The sequence below is a fragment of the Rattus rattus genome, chromosome 5, assembly GCF_011064425.1.
Source record: "Rattus rattus isolate New Zealand chromosome 5, Rrattus_CSIRO_v1, whole genome shotgun sequence".
Classification (NCBI taxonomy): domain Eukaryota; kingdom Metazoa; phylum Chordata; class Mammalia; order Rodentia; family Muridae; genus Rattus; species Rattus rattus.
The window spans coordinates 115,508,874-115,522,191 of NC_046158.1; the positions used below are offsets into that span (position 1 = coordinate 115,508,874).

The window sequence follows — 13,318 nt, forward strand, 5'->3', positions numbered from 1 at the left end:
CTTGTTATTCAGACGAATATATGTGTAAAAGTTCTGCAGAAACCAGTTTGTTGTTAGTGAATTAAAGTCATGAGATATAGCAGATGTGTGCTGTATGAGGTACAAGTGAAGCTCCACACAGACGCTAACCATTTCTACTGGTAGGAATATACCAGATCTCAAGAATTAAAAGGTATCATGCAGTAAATCCATAAGATAGAAAGTTCCTCCTCCTTTCATTATCAGTTTTCATGTACTGCAGATAATTTTTTCTATACTTTTGCATACCTGGTGTTGTGGTAAGTTTGTTTCCACTAGTATCACCACAAACATAGGAGTAATGTATGGTGTCCTGTTGATGCAGTGGCTGTATTGGCACTAACTGATGGACTCTATTACCTTCTGATCGGTCTGCCATGCACACCAGCATGTATGTGCATGACTATGTGGATATTCTAGCTGTTCTCGCATCTCTTCTTGAATCATAACAAATCAAAATTTCTTCATCTCCGTTTCTACGATTTATTACTATAAAAGGGATTTATATACTTGTGACAATTTTATTTCTGCAGTATAAAAATACTATTAAGCCAGATATGGACCTAATATGCATTTTGGAGCACAACCCTAGGAAGGCACTGTACAATCGTATGCTATGTACTATTTACATGCAGAGTACATGCAGAGTATTCTGACCTCTGCAGAGCGCTTTCTCCCTCACCACTCTGGCTCTCCAGCATAAGTGATTTACTTGCATCTTTCAGAGGGAAGGAGCTTCCAGGCAAGAAGTGATTAACAGTGGATTATCAGAGTAGAAATCCCCAGTCACGGACAACTACTTTAATACAGTTTCAGCCATGTAACCTGCTTAAGAGGATTTGGGAGGCCTAGATGTACACTCAGATGGCATGCATGAGAAATGCTACAGTCAAACAACCAACGTCCAAGCAGGGTGGGGGAAGGGACCAGCTTCATTTGGGGAACAGCTGCACTTTTGTTATATTCTGTTTCTTTGAAAACTGATTATCACAGTCTGAATTACATTGCTGGACTCCGAAATTGCTACTCTAACACCTGGTGCCCTGGCATACAGTGTGTATTAAACTGAAGGAAACTGCAGGATGGTCACTTACTAACTTTTCTCCGTTTTCTATGAGAAACCCTCATACCCAGAGAAGACAGACAGGAAGAAGACAAGGAAGAAAGACACAGAGATGACAAAAAGAAACATAGTTTGATGAATGTGACATTGTACCTCATTACCCAGATATTACAATTTCTCATATGGCTGTCCACATGAAACCTGCGTGTAAAACAGTTTTGTCCCACTTCTACGAGTCTTTATTTCTGATAAGTCCATATCAGAAATATGGGCTGTGTGTTTGTGAACTCTTTGCATCAACTGGACTTCATACCGGATTGAACATGGCAGAAGCCATAGGTTTTTGAAATTGTGTCTAGAATCCACGACAGACTAATTCTGACACCATCACAATCCATTTTATTTCCAAAAGCAAGAGTAGCAGGGCCTCTCAGCCTCAAGTAGAGAAGCCTCTTTTTGCAGTGGTTGTCAGTCAATACAGAACGAGCCACAGAGGGGAATAAGTGACTGACTGTATGTGTTCAGCCTAAAGGAGACATTCCTGTCAACCATCCCTTTGCCCCACATAGCTGAGGTAACATTATGGAAGGAAAAAGAATGTACTAACTAGGGGGTGGGAGGGGGGGTTGTTAAATGCTCTCTTCTGAACATGCAATGACCATAGTAACCACTAACTCTTATATACAGGTGGTTGTTTATATAAGTAAGGCCTGGAGAAGATCTAGCCATCCAAAGATTTGGCATTGGTTGTTCAGGGGTCATACTCCTGGGGTACCTCTACCAACTGAGGAATTTTTAGTAGTTGGTAGCTTCTGGGCAAAGGAGAATCATTCTTTGAGGATGTGGTCACTGACAAGGGAACATATGCCACAGTGGATAGCCCAACATGGTGTACATATTGGCAGCATCGGTCGAACCTCATGGATTATTAAAAAGAGAGTGAGGAGGGAGGGGACATGGAATTTGTGTGGGGAAGTGTTGGGGAAGATCTTCCAAAAGTTGGAGGAAGGGAAATTTGGTAGGCATGATCATATTTTCTTGCGTACATGTATGAAATTTTGAGGGTAATATTTTTTTAAAAGTAGCACATAGCTTTGTGAAATGTTAAAGCAGGTTTCATCAGTGAAGTTGCTAGGTGCCGAAAAACAAGTCCTCACAGCCTGTGTAAGAGAAGCTTCCTGTTGACAGTGAGGAAATTAAAGCCTAGAAGAGGAGAGGAAACAGTTTATAGCTTTGCTTGTCATTTCTTACTGTTTGTTCTTGCCAAGAGCTCTGGTGGAAAATACAGGCACTTTAAGAACAAAAAGAAATAATTTGTTAAATGTCGTCTTTTTTTTTCAGTTTAGAGAATGTTTTTTTCTTAAATTTAAAATCTGTGATTAGTATAATTTTCCATATTTTAAAATAGAGGAAGTAGTTTTTTTTTGGTCACTAAAAACGTCATCACCAACTCTTAACTAGGGCGTGTGTGTGTGTGTGTGTGTGTGTGTGTGTGTGTGTGTGTATACTATATTAACTGCTTTGCATTCCTGTGAGAAAAGAAGGAAGGAAGGAAGGAAGAGAGAGAGAGAGAGAGAGAGAGAGAGAGGGAGAGAGGGAGAGAGAGAGAGACAGAGGGAGAGAGAGAAGAGAGAAAAAGAACGAGAGAGAGAGAAACAGAGAGAGATACTATAGAGACAGAAATTTTTTTCAGATTAGGGGAGAGAGAAAGAGAGAGAGAGAAGAGGAGGGAGAAGGAAAGAAAGAAGAGAGAGGGAGAGAGAGAGAGAGAGAGAGAGAGACAGAATAATCTAAAGTCAGAAGTATTTATTTTAGCTTATAGTTCGTTAAAACATTTTGCCCAGCATCATTTGACCAAGGGCTGTTAGTCTGTGGTGGGGCAGGTGTTTGGACAGGGAGCACCATATGGGGCAGAGGAAAGAATCCAAGAGAGGCAGATAAGTTTTCTCTCAGAGCCCCTTCAAACTTTGTAAGCTATGAATCTACAAATGTATCAGTCCATTGGTAAAGTCAGAGGCCTGGAGATCCAGTCACTTCCCAAAGCTTTGGGAGCAAGCCTCCCACACACAAGCTTTTGAGGGACATTTACCATCTAAACTCTAATAGCATGAAACAGTTTGGATCATTTTCGTTCTTTTATTTGCTTAACAACATATTGGGAGTATTTATATTTGCTTCACAAAAGCTGTGAATATTTTTAGGAACCCTTCCGCTTTGCCATTGTTAGGCAAACAACCCTTTCTTTGCAGCCTGATTTTAATAAGCACAAGAGTACTTACATGTGTAGGGTATTTAAGCAGTTGCTTAGTTAGACTCACGGACAGCCAATGTTTTTCTACCTTAAATGGCACAATAGTATTTTTGTCCACAGGCTTTGCATACGTTAAGTTAGAATCAATCCTGCTGGTAAAATTGCTATTGGTGACTGGGGACTTTCAAGGGCATAGAAATTAATTACAAAATTCTTTTCCCCCAAAGTATACAAGAGTACTCTTATCCTCAACTGTCAACACTATTACTTAGTGCCACTCTTAGTCTTGTACTCCATTTTTTTTTTGAAAAGGCTATTTAATACCTCGATGAAGATAGAGATATTTTTAGCAAATGGGGAAATTATTATTAAGGATATGTCAGTGTCAAATTGGATCCTAGCTTGAAGGAAAATGAGGCATTTGAGAGTTCAGGGTGCTCTGCTGATAGCCTTAAAGTCTGTTTTCAAAACGCCAGAGGTTCCTATTTAGAAGTACAAACAATTAACTCACTTGTGGCTAGTGAAAATTCCATTTCAACTTCTTGTCTCTGAAAAATAACTTTGGGTGTTTTTGTCCTGAGTTTTAGGAGTCAGGCTGAGCTGTGTGGTCGTCAGAGCGTCTTCTTGGTGGGGCATCCTTGACTGTGTGCTTTGGGTCCTTTGTGTCCTTATACTGGTTCTTTACATGGAGTTTTCTGCCTTCTCTGATGAAGGAGCCCATCCATGGCTCCCCTCCTAGCTCTTCCCTTCCATGCTCTCTGCAGGCTTGGGAGAGTGTCCTCTGGCTGCCTGTGTGAAACAATCTGTCCAGTTGTGTAAGAAGCAGACAATGGGCCCATGTAAAACCTGCTGGCCTCTTTCCAGTAGCCGCTCTGTGGGTTTACACTGGAAAGGCTGCCCCATTGTGTCATCTCTTTGATGGCCATTCCCGTGAAATCCCCATCCTCCTCAGGTGGTTCCTTTCCCTTGGGGCCTCTGTAGTGAGGTAATGCCTTTCTAGCAGGTGGAAGAGGGGAGGAGGAAGTTACACCTTCAGGTTCTTTGTAGGTGAGGACTTTCAAGACAAACGGAGAATTTGCATGGAAGAACGTTTAGCATGGACCACATAACCTTTTAGCGGCTTGGGCTGTTTGAGGTGCTTACAAAAGGGAGGAAAGGCCAGTCCCCTTCCCATCTTTCAAAAGGTAACTTTATTCTGGGTTCTCTACATCAAGTTGAATTACTAAACATACCTTTATTTGCTTCTTATTTTAAAAATCAGTTGATTGGGTCAACATTATCTGTTGCTATGTCTTCATGTTCAGAGTGTCATCTGTATAAAATAATTCAGTTGCTGACCCTCGTGCCCCAGGAAGTATTTCAGAGAATGGGGCTCCCTCCGGTTTAAAATCAGACAAATTTGGGACACTTCTCTGCTATTTTCCCAAAATACCCATTGATCCCTGGCTCTCTGAACAATATTAAGCCAGAAATGACTTCTACCACTAATGTTGATATTCTCCCTAGAAAGCAGAGCCAGAGGCTAGCAACCTTTGGTCCTGATGTTCCTTCAGCTGCCACAGTCCCCAGAGGCCTGGGTGTCATTAGACCATGGATGGAAGGAGTACTCAGGTGGGAGGTGACTATTTCAGTAGCGAGAAAGGTAGAGAGGCAGAAAACGGATGCCCTTCTGGGTGCTTAAGTCTGGGTACTTGTGTCGATCCTAGTAGAATCAGAGTTAAACCAGTGAAAGACAGCATAGATAGTTAGAAACTCTCTTTTCATGATTGACATGAGCCTTTTATATTAGAAGTCTTTGTTTGTATTCCTTTCAAAGTTATGCCAAAGATAAAAAGTGCAAGGGATAGTTGGTTTGAGTTAACATCCTAGAACACATGAAACTCTAAAGTGACATTCTGTGCATCCTTAAATACACGTTGGCAAACCCACAAAGCTACTATATTGTATTCTTTTGAGTTTCTTTCAATCTCTCTCCTTTCCTCTTCCTTTTCTCCATAGCTAGGGTCTTGGTTGCCCTAGATGGCCTTGAGCTCCCTTCTCAGCTGTTCTTGTAGTAGGAATTCTACGTGTACCACTGTTTCTGCCTCACCACATTGCTTTATATTAAAAAAGTTAATTTGTCTGTCTGTGGTTATAGCGGTTGAACAGAAGGCCTCACACATGCTAATCATACAGTATTTCTGAGTTGCACCCCATCATCATTATACTGCTTTTTGGTATATCATGCTGACATCGGCTTCCCGTGTGTAGTTGCTGAGGTGATCCATGGGGCCATTTCTCTCTGCAGATATTTCACAGTGAAATATGAAGTGTTTCTCCAGGTTTAGAGACAAAGAGGAAGAGTTTTGGGGTCAGGTGATGGGAAGACATAAGAAGGAAAATAACTGATGAACCCTTATGGACTTTTGTCACACATTTGAAGAAAGTAAACATGAAATGTTTACACTCTGATAACCACTTGCACTTCAGTTTTGTACACTAATAAGACGTTTGTTTTTCTCCAGGTCTTGAACACCATCATGGCCAAACCTTACGAATTTAACTGGCAGAAGGAAGTGCCCTCTTTCTTGCAAGAAGGAGCAGTTTTTGACAGATATGAAGAGGTAACCGTCCTGTTATTTTTTTTCCCTCTCAAAACACTCTAAAAATTATCTAGTTTTGAACAGGGTACTGAGTATCCTTTCACATCAGTAACATCTTTGAGGCTTATAAATTGCAATGGCAGAGGGTAAGGAATGGAGTAGTGTGATAAAATACGGTCGGCGAGTTGTTGAATGATCACCGTGCGCTCGGTAAAACGATAGCAATGATGCGTGTCATTTATTGAGCGACCTCCTTGTGCCAAGCTGGCTTCTCAATGAGTGTCTTATTTCTTATGTCTTACTTTGTTTCACTGACGAGCTCCTTATGAGGTGGTTGCTACCGTTGTGATTTTACAGATGGGGCTCACACAGTCACAGTTTAGTTTAATGAAATGCTTTTGGCAAGCTTTTCTCATAAACCTTTCTATTCCCTACTCCTGTAGCAGTGCTTGGGCGTGGTGCTAGTCATTTGTTTGCTTGTTTCATTTGTACAGACCGGTATGGCCAAAGCTTTGCACACCTCTGCCTCTGTGACAGTTTATTTTTTATGCCTTTGCAAAATATCAGTGGCTCCAGGCTTTCCATAGAGCCAGACATTGAACCACCAATGAGCTAGAAGGCCTAGAAGGGTGAGCTGAAGCCTTACCTTGAAGTCTTGAATTTGAGATGACCCAGGGAAAGGTTTGCAGCGACCTTGGAGTTTTCTCTAAGGCATAGGGAAAGGTAAAATGAATTCTCTTAGAGCCGGACGTGATTCCTTTCAAACCAGTAAGTGTCATGGCTGATAAGCAGGCCCCCTGAGACTGAGTGTGTCATAAGCAGAGACTGCCTTTGCCCAGGAACTTGGTTGTACTAGCTGACTTGACTTGCTCTTTGCAACATGTTTCTTGTTATAAGAGTCGCATTTCCAGGAAAGCAAATTGGAAGGGCAAAGGATGGACCAAAATGCCATCACTGTTTCTTACCTTGACTTCGGTTATTAAAGTGATAGTATTCTATAACTTTACCACAAACAGAGTAAGTGCCTTGTGCTATAAGATAAATCAAAACAATATCCCGCCACCAGAAGCAACCGCTGGATTGTAGCACTGCTTGGGCTTGGTGGTTTCTTTCTGGCCTTTTTGTTTTGTTTCATTTTGTGTTTTATTTCTCCCCTGTAGTTGAGTTTAAGAGGGAACAAACACAAGCTTTCCATAATTTACCTCTTCCCTGCTCCCACAGTCTCATCTCCACTAATTTTCCACATATATCCTCTCTGGTAATAATCATAGACAGTCTCTCATGGACTCTTTTCTCCTCCTGAGATACACCTGTTCCTGGGTTTTAATTGTCCAACTCCTGCTCATCCTTCAGGACTCACATAAGAAATCTTCACTGGTGGGACATTTCCTTGACCTGCTCAGTAAGCCATCACTCCCTTGTGCCACCGGACGTCTTCCTTTGTGTGGTTTATCACCACCACACTTTATTTAATGTTTCTGCCTTTTTAAAAGGTAGTCTGTATTCCTTGAGGCTACGGACTGGGTTTTGCTTATTTTTCTCTTCCCAGGTACCGGTAGAATGTGCTTAACTGTCAAGCTCATTGTAATGTCTAACATTACATAAAACCAGGTCTAACCGGTTATTATTTTCTTCCTTCCTTCTTTGGTGCTCGTGGTTCGGCCTGGAGCCTCAAACAGGGTGAACATGTGATCTATAACTGAAATTTACCCCAAAGTTTTCTTTCTTGACGATTGAAATGAGAGTAAGATGATAATCCTTGAAGCTCATATGGAATCTGAGGTACTACAGACATAAATTATTAGGATAAATGATATGAAATATATATCATTTAAATAGCTTACTAGTTTCAACTATTTCGCACAGAGAGTACGTTATGTAAGTGGCTATATTTACATCACACAGTGTGGCAAAGGAAGCCAGGGACTAGCAGTTCTATTCAAGGCTTCCTTGTGATCACCTGATCTAGGTCGGGTACCACTGACCAGGATGGCAATGGAGATGACAAAATTCACTGATAGGAGGTAGGGGAAAAAAGTCTTAAGGGTTTATGTAATGTTTTTGAAACAAGGATAGGCCCTTGAGAAGACGCAGATGAAGAGTTGAAGATACATGGAATGGTTTGTATGGTTTGTGTGGGAAGTAGACATGTTGGCGTGAGATCGGCAAGCTGCTGTGACCGAGGGAATGATAGTAAACTGAAAGGTCCAGCGAGCCCTGACAGCGCAGACGCTTCTGTGTCCCTCCATCTTCCCAGATCAGGATGTTCCTTTCCCAGGGCTGGGGAGGACCCCTCTGGATATAAAGATCTTTCGTCCTGTTTTACATCATGTCACATACATTTGTATAGCCTGCCTCTGGGAAAGTGGGAGAGGCAGGGTATTGGAGGTTGAGAGGGACCTTCCTCAGTCTACCACTGTGTCAAATGGCAAGGGGCCATATTTTGGGGCTGTATGTTGCAACCCCGCCAGTGCCGTGGTTCCGTAGCGTGGGCTAGTGTGAGACATCTCTTCTTGGCTACTGAAGTGACTCAAATGATTTTCAGATTTCTAAGGCAATTTTCCAGCCTTAGAAAATCTGCAAGATAGTTTCCAAATATTATTTGTTTCCTCATAAACCAGAGAGGGTCACCTGAAAGAGACCTCATGTGATCACTGGCAGAATTTTGTCTTCCTTAGTGCCAGGTAAGCAAGCGCATACGAGAAACAAACACTTGTCTTGCAGGAAACAAAGTGCCACATGATTTCGTGGCTGGAGGAGCTGAAGCTTTTGCGCCCTTTTTGATCCTTGAGATGACTTCCTTGGCTTCTGAATCAGAGCCACTCGCATTTAGAAAACCCTAGTTTCTTGTGCTTCTCTAGGCGTGTGCACTCGCCCAGCTTAACCTGAATGCGAGGGTGAGGAGAGCTTGGAGGGAAGAAACACCCAACAAGTGTTAAACCCAGTCCAGCTAAGCTTCACTTTCTTCGCTGTGATTTCCCGAGGAAGCACAGTGAGAGACAAAACAGAGAATTTTAAGTTTGTAGAGTAAACAGAGTTCTTTCCTAATAACACATCAAACCAGGAGCCAAATCAGGTTCCAGGCTGGATGGCCGCCAGTTTTCCTTACCACTTTCCAATTCTGTAATTTGCAGTATTCTGGAGCCATAGACATTAAAGTACACACTGGTAAAAATGTAACCGGAAAAGGTGTCCTTCTCCAGTTTGTGGGTAAACAACCCTGAGACACGACGGCTGACTGCCAGTGGGAAGAAGGAGAAAGAAGGAAAGAAAAGGAAACACAGGCATCTAGCCGCACCATAACACAGGGGCTGACCTGTGAAGGAACATGCACGGTTTCTGCTCTGGATAACGGCTAGCTCATCTGCAACAACAGATTAGCTTCCACACAGTCAGGGCGAAAATGTTTAATGGTTACTGAGTCCCCCCCCCAATAATTTTCAATGTACTTATTACATTTATGCATTATTTTTGTTGTTTCTATATTCCTGAGGATTTTTTTTTGAGGCAACTGAAATTTCAAAAGTTCACACATTGCAGTAGCATCTGTAATAACATCCTATTCTCTTGTCATTATATTTCTATTCAACATCTAGCTAGTGGTTCCTGTTAAAACATTAAAGGCGGCACACTTCTTTAATCCCAGCATTTGAGAGGCGGAAGCAAGCAATTTCTGTGAGTTCGAGGCCAGCCTGATCTACACACACAGAGAGTTTCAGGACAGCCAGGGCTACACAGAGAAACCCTCTTTTGAAAACAAACAAAACAAAAACCCTCTATTCCTTCCAAACTTGACTTGACTTATAAGTTACTTAGGTGCAAAATATATTTTGTTGACTAAAAAACGTTTCCTATTAAGTTCCTAAAGAATCCCTCTTTCAGAAGAGAAGGGCAGCGGTGCTTGGCAGATGTGCACAGCTCGGATGTCTCCTTATCTTTCACAGGGTTTCTTCCTATGGGCTTCCGTGTTATCCATATTCCTCAGTGCTCTCTTGCACTTTCTTAATGGCGCCCCCACGTTCTCAATATCCAATCCTTCTCGATGATGCTCCACATTGCTTCACTCCAAAAACCCATTCGCACACCCAATCTCGGCAGCACACGAGTATCGTGTGATAGAAAGTGACTTTGTTTAAAGATGTGGGGGGCAGCAGATGAGAATGAGGGCACTTCACAGTGGAACCACAGCCCTTGCGAGGAAGTTCCCGTGCCCAAAATCCTCTCTTTGGCCCCAGTCTGCAACCCAGGTGCGTGTCTGCCTTTAACATGTTTAACCATTTTGTGTGTCTGTGTGTGTGTGTGTGTGTGCGTGCGCGCGTGTGTGCACGCACGTGTGCACATCTGCAGGTGCCCTCTTGTGTAGAGGTCAGAGGACAACTTGCTGGACTGGGTTCTCTGCTTGGAACTACGGGAGTCTGGGAATAAACTGGGGCTGTCAAGCTCAGTGGCAGTTGCTGTTACCCTCTGAGACCCCGCCCCCCACCCGCTACAATTTAGTTCCTCTTCTAGAGTCATTTTTCAGTTTCCTCTCTTCATCTCTTACAGACATGTTACTCAGTTACTTAGAAAAGATAAAATTCCCCATCTCAACCAAGGAGAGAAAATTCTGGTCCCTGGTCATCTGGAAGAAACCCCTCCATGCAGACTCTCCTTCACCCTTTCACCTCCCATTAACTCTTTCACCTCCCATTAGCTTGTAGTGCAGATTCCTGGTTTAAATGTGGGAGGTTGACAAGGGAAGAGCCTTGCCCTTCCCTTCCTCCTTTGCTGCCTTAAACAAGCATTCTTCTACTGAACCTTTGCGCTGAGTCTGCTCAGAACCATGACAGCAGCCACTAGCCATGCACGGTTATCTTAGGCTTGCTGCGTGCCTAGTGGAATTCAAGACATGAGTATTACTGCATTTTAGTTCATTTAAATTGAAACTTACATAACTACCTTCTTAGGGCACACGGCTATCTTTGGCCTATATGTGCAGTTATCTCAAACTACAACCAGATTTGAAAACACCTTGCTCCCCTTTCACAGCAAAGAAATCCCTCAGTTCCCTTCATCTGAATCTAAGCCTTTACCGCCACTTTTTCCTAAGGACATCCAGAACAAGGTTTTAAATATTTCATAGCAGTCAGTCTCTTGGCAGAGGCCAGTCCCTTCCTCCAACCCAAACACCCAATCTTCCTTAATCTCACTCATGAGATTCCTTGTCTTTTTTATGCTGGTGTTAATAGACAAAAATCACACCGATCTAGTTTAAGGGTCTTCAATGTTTCTTTGTTTTCCATTAATTTATTTGTTCACCTTACATCCCAATATCTAGCCTCCCTCTCCTCCTAGCCCCGTATCCTACAATCTTCCCCTGTCCCCCCCTTCCCCTTCACCTCTGGGAAGCGGAATCCCCTCTCCTGGGTATCACCCAACCCTGGCACACCAAGTCTTTCCAGTACTAGGTACATTCTCTCCTACCGAGGTTCAGAGAAGGCAGCCCAGTTAGGGGAATGGGATCCACAGGCAGGCAACAGGGTCAGGGACAGCCCCCGCCCCAGTTGTTGGGGACCTGCATGAAGACCAAGTTGCACATATGTAGTGGGGAGGGTAGGTCTAGCTTGTGCTAGTTCTTTGGTTGGTAGGTCAGTCTCAGGGAACTCCCAAGGGTCCAGTTTAGCTGATGCTGTTGGTCTTCCTGTGGAGTTCTTATCTTCACTGTTTTAGTCTCTCCCTTTTCCTCTCTGTATTCCTCACACATCCTAGGCCAGTGCTCCCCTACTGAGCTGTGTTCTTGGCCTGGCTCAGCTTAACTCTAGAGTCAAGCAACACTTCATTCCATGTTTCAAAGTCAGTGTTTCACTGAGCCTTGTAGGAAAGGCTGGCTTCGAAGACCAAAAAGGGCCAAAGAAATCAGCAACAGAAAAGACAAAAGCATTGGTCATTTCAGTTACTTCCTTGTAAGGATGGAAAAGTGATTGCTCACTGTAACACTGACTGCTTCAGGTCACATTTTCATGTGAGGCTAAATTCAGAAACCGGCCTGTCAAGGAGAGCTGGCCAGTGCCCATCTCTCTTGGATTCTGGGAAGGTAAGACAGCGCAGAGTTGCATTTGGTAAGGCGTCAAGGTGGCACGACGGACCCCATTTTGCTTTCTTTCCTTGTCTGTTGGGCCCTGAGCAAGCTTGGTCTGCATATTTGCCTTCCAGACCTCTCCTACTTGCACAGAAGGGGAGGCAGTTGGTAGCAACAGCTGCCACCAGGCAAACTGAAGCAACAGTTGCCAGGGCAGAAGCAAGGGAACGCATAGACAGGGGGCCAGGTCACCTTGTGGAGCACAGCATTCAGTTGAGGAAATGTCCTGGAAGCCCACACAACAAAGCCTTTCAAAAGGTTTCCAAAGGAACTATTTTGATTTAAACATATAACTCCCCCTAAAGGACAGTTACAGGATGGAAAGGTTAATCATGAGGTCTTTTACTTCTAGACCCAGATCACGTGATTCTTTATTTAAAACAAATATAGAAACAAGTCCCTGCATTTGTAATTGATGGAATAGTAGACAGCTGATTGAATCGTGGCAAATTCTTTTATAAAAGTAAGTCATTTGAGGGCACGCCCTTAAATAGTGCCCATTTGACACCGAATAAAGAAAGTAGTCATTCTTCATTTTACTTCCAATTTTTAGCTAGTTTCTCTTGTACCTACAAGGTCAGGATATTGGGTTCCCAGAGTGAGGACTAGCTAAGTAGCACCTGGTGTTTGCCCTGATGGGTCCTTACAGAGATGGTCACCATGATAGGGCTTCCTAGTTGCTCAACCTTTAGAATCAAGCTGAAGGTACTGTTTAATTGCCACAAACTGAACGGAACAACAGCAATAATAAACAGAAATTGTAAGTAAGTTTCCAACAGATGTTGGAAAGTAAAAGGGGCTGGAACACTGCAGGAGAATACAGGCTTATATTCTTGGGGGTGGGTGGGTTAAGGTTGGTGTTTGCCAATGCATAGAATAGAATGTATGTCTAAATTTTAAATGTAAAAGGCGTCAAAGGCAGCCAATAGGAAACTGAATAATAATATATTTTCTATGTTGGAGTATATTAAGGAAACGTTTGAAATACTTTCAATGGAATTAAATTTCTCTGACTTAGTTCTGTGGGGCTGAAGATTGCAAAGTCGCCTAGGGTATAATTTGTTCAGTTACTAACTCTTTCAGTATGAGTTCTATATTTTCCAAGCTCTAGTCAATATCAGAACTTGACTTTTAAAAACAAGCAAAGTGTGAATGTCCCTTTGTTTCCCAGTGTGAAACTCCAGGCCCCTCATCCTTCACCCCTCCACATCCCCCAACAATCATGTAAAAACAAATAAGCAAACAAACAAAAATCAGTGGTAAGGTGTGATTGCACAGTATAAGAG

General features: G+C 42.8%; 1 protein-coding gene across 4 annotated transcripts in view; it reads left to right on the plus strand.

Moving 5' to 3' along the window:
* Positions 1–5,576: 5,576 nt before the first annotated feature.
* The window catches only part of Plcb4 (phospholipase C beta 4), a 139,775-nt gene continuing 132,033 nt past the window's right edge, over positions 5,577–13,318 (plus strand). The window contains exon 1 of one of the 4 annotated variants that reach the window (XM_032904285.1): positions 5,577–5,935. In XM_032904285.1, the coding sequence (XP_032760176.1) occupies positions 5,852–5,935 (84 nt within the window). In that variant the 5' untranslated portion in view covers positions 5,577–5,851. The remainder of the gene's footprint in view (positions 5,936–13,318) is intronic. The other 3 variants (XM_032904283.1, XM_032904286.1, XM_032904284.1) reach the window with 3 other exon arrangements.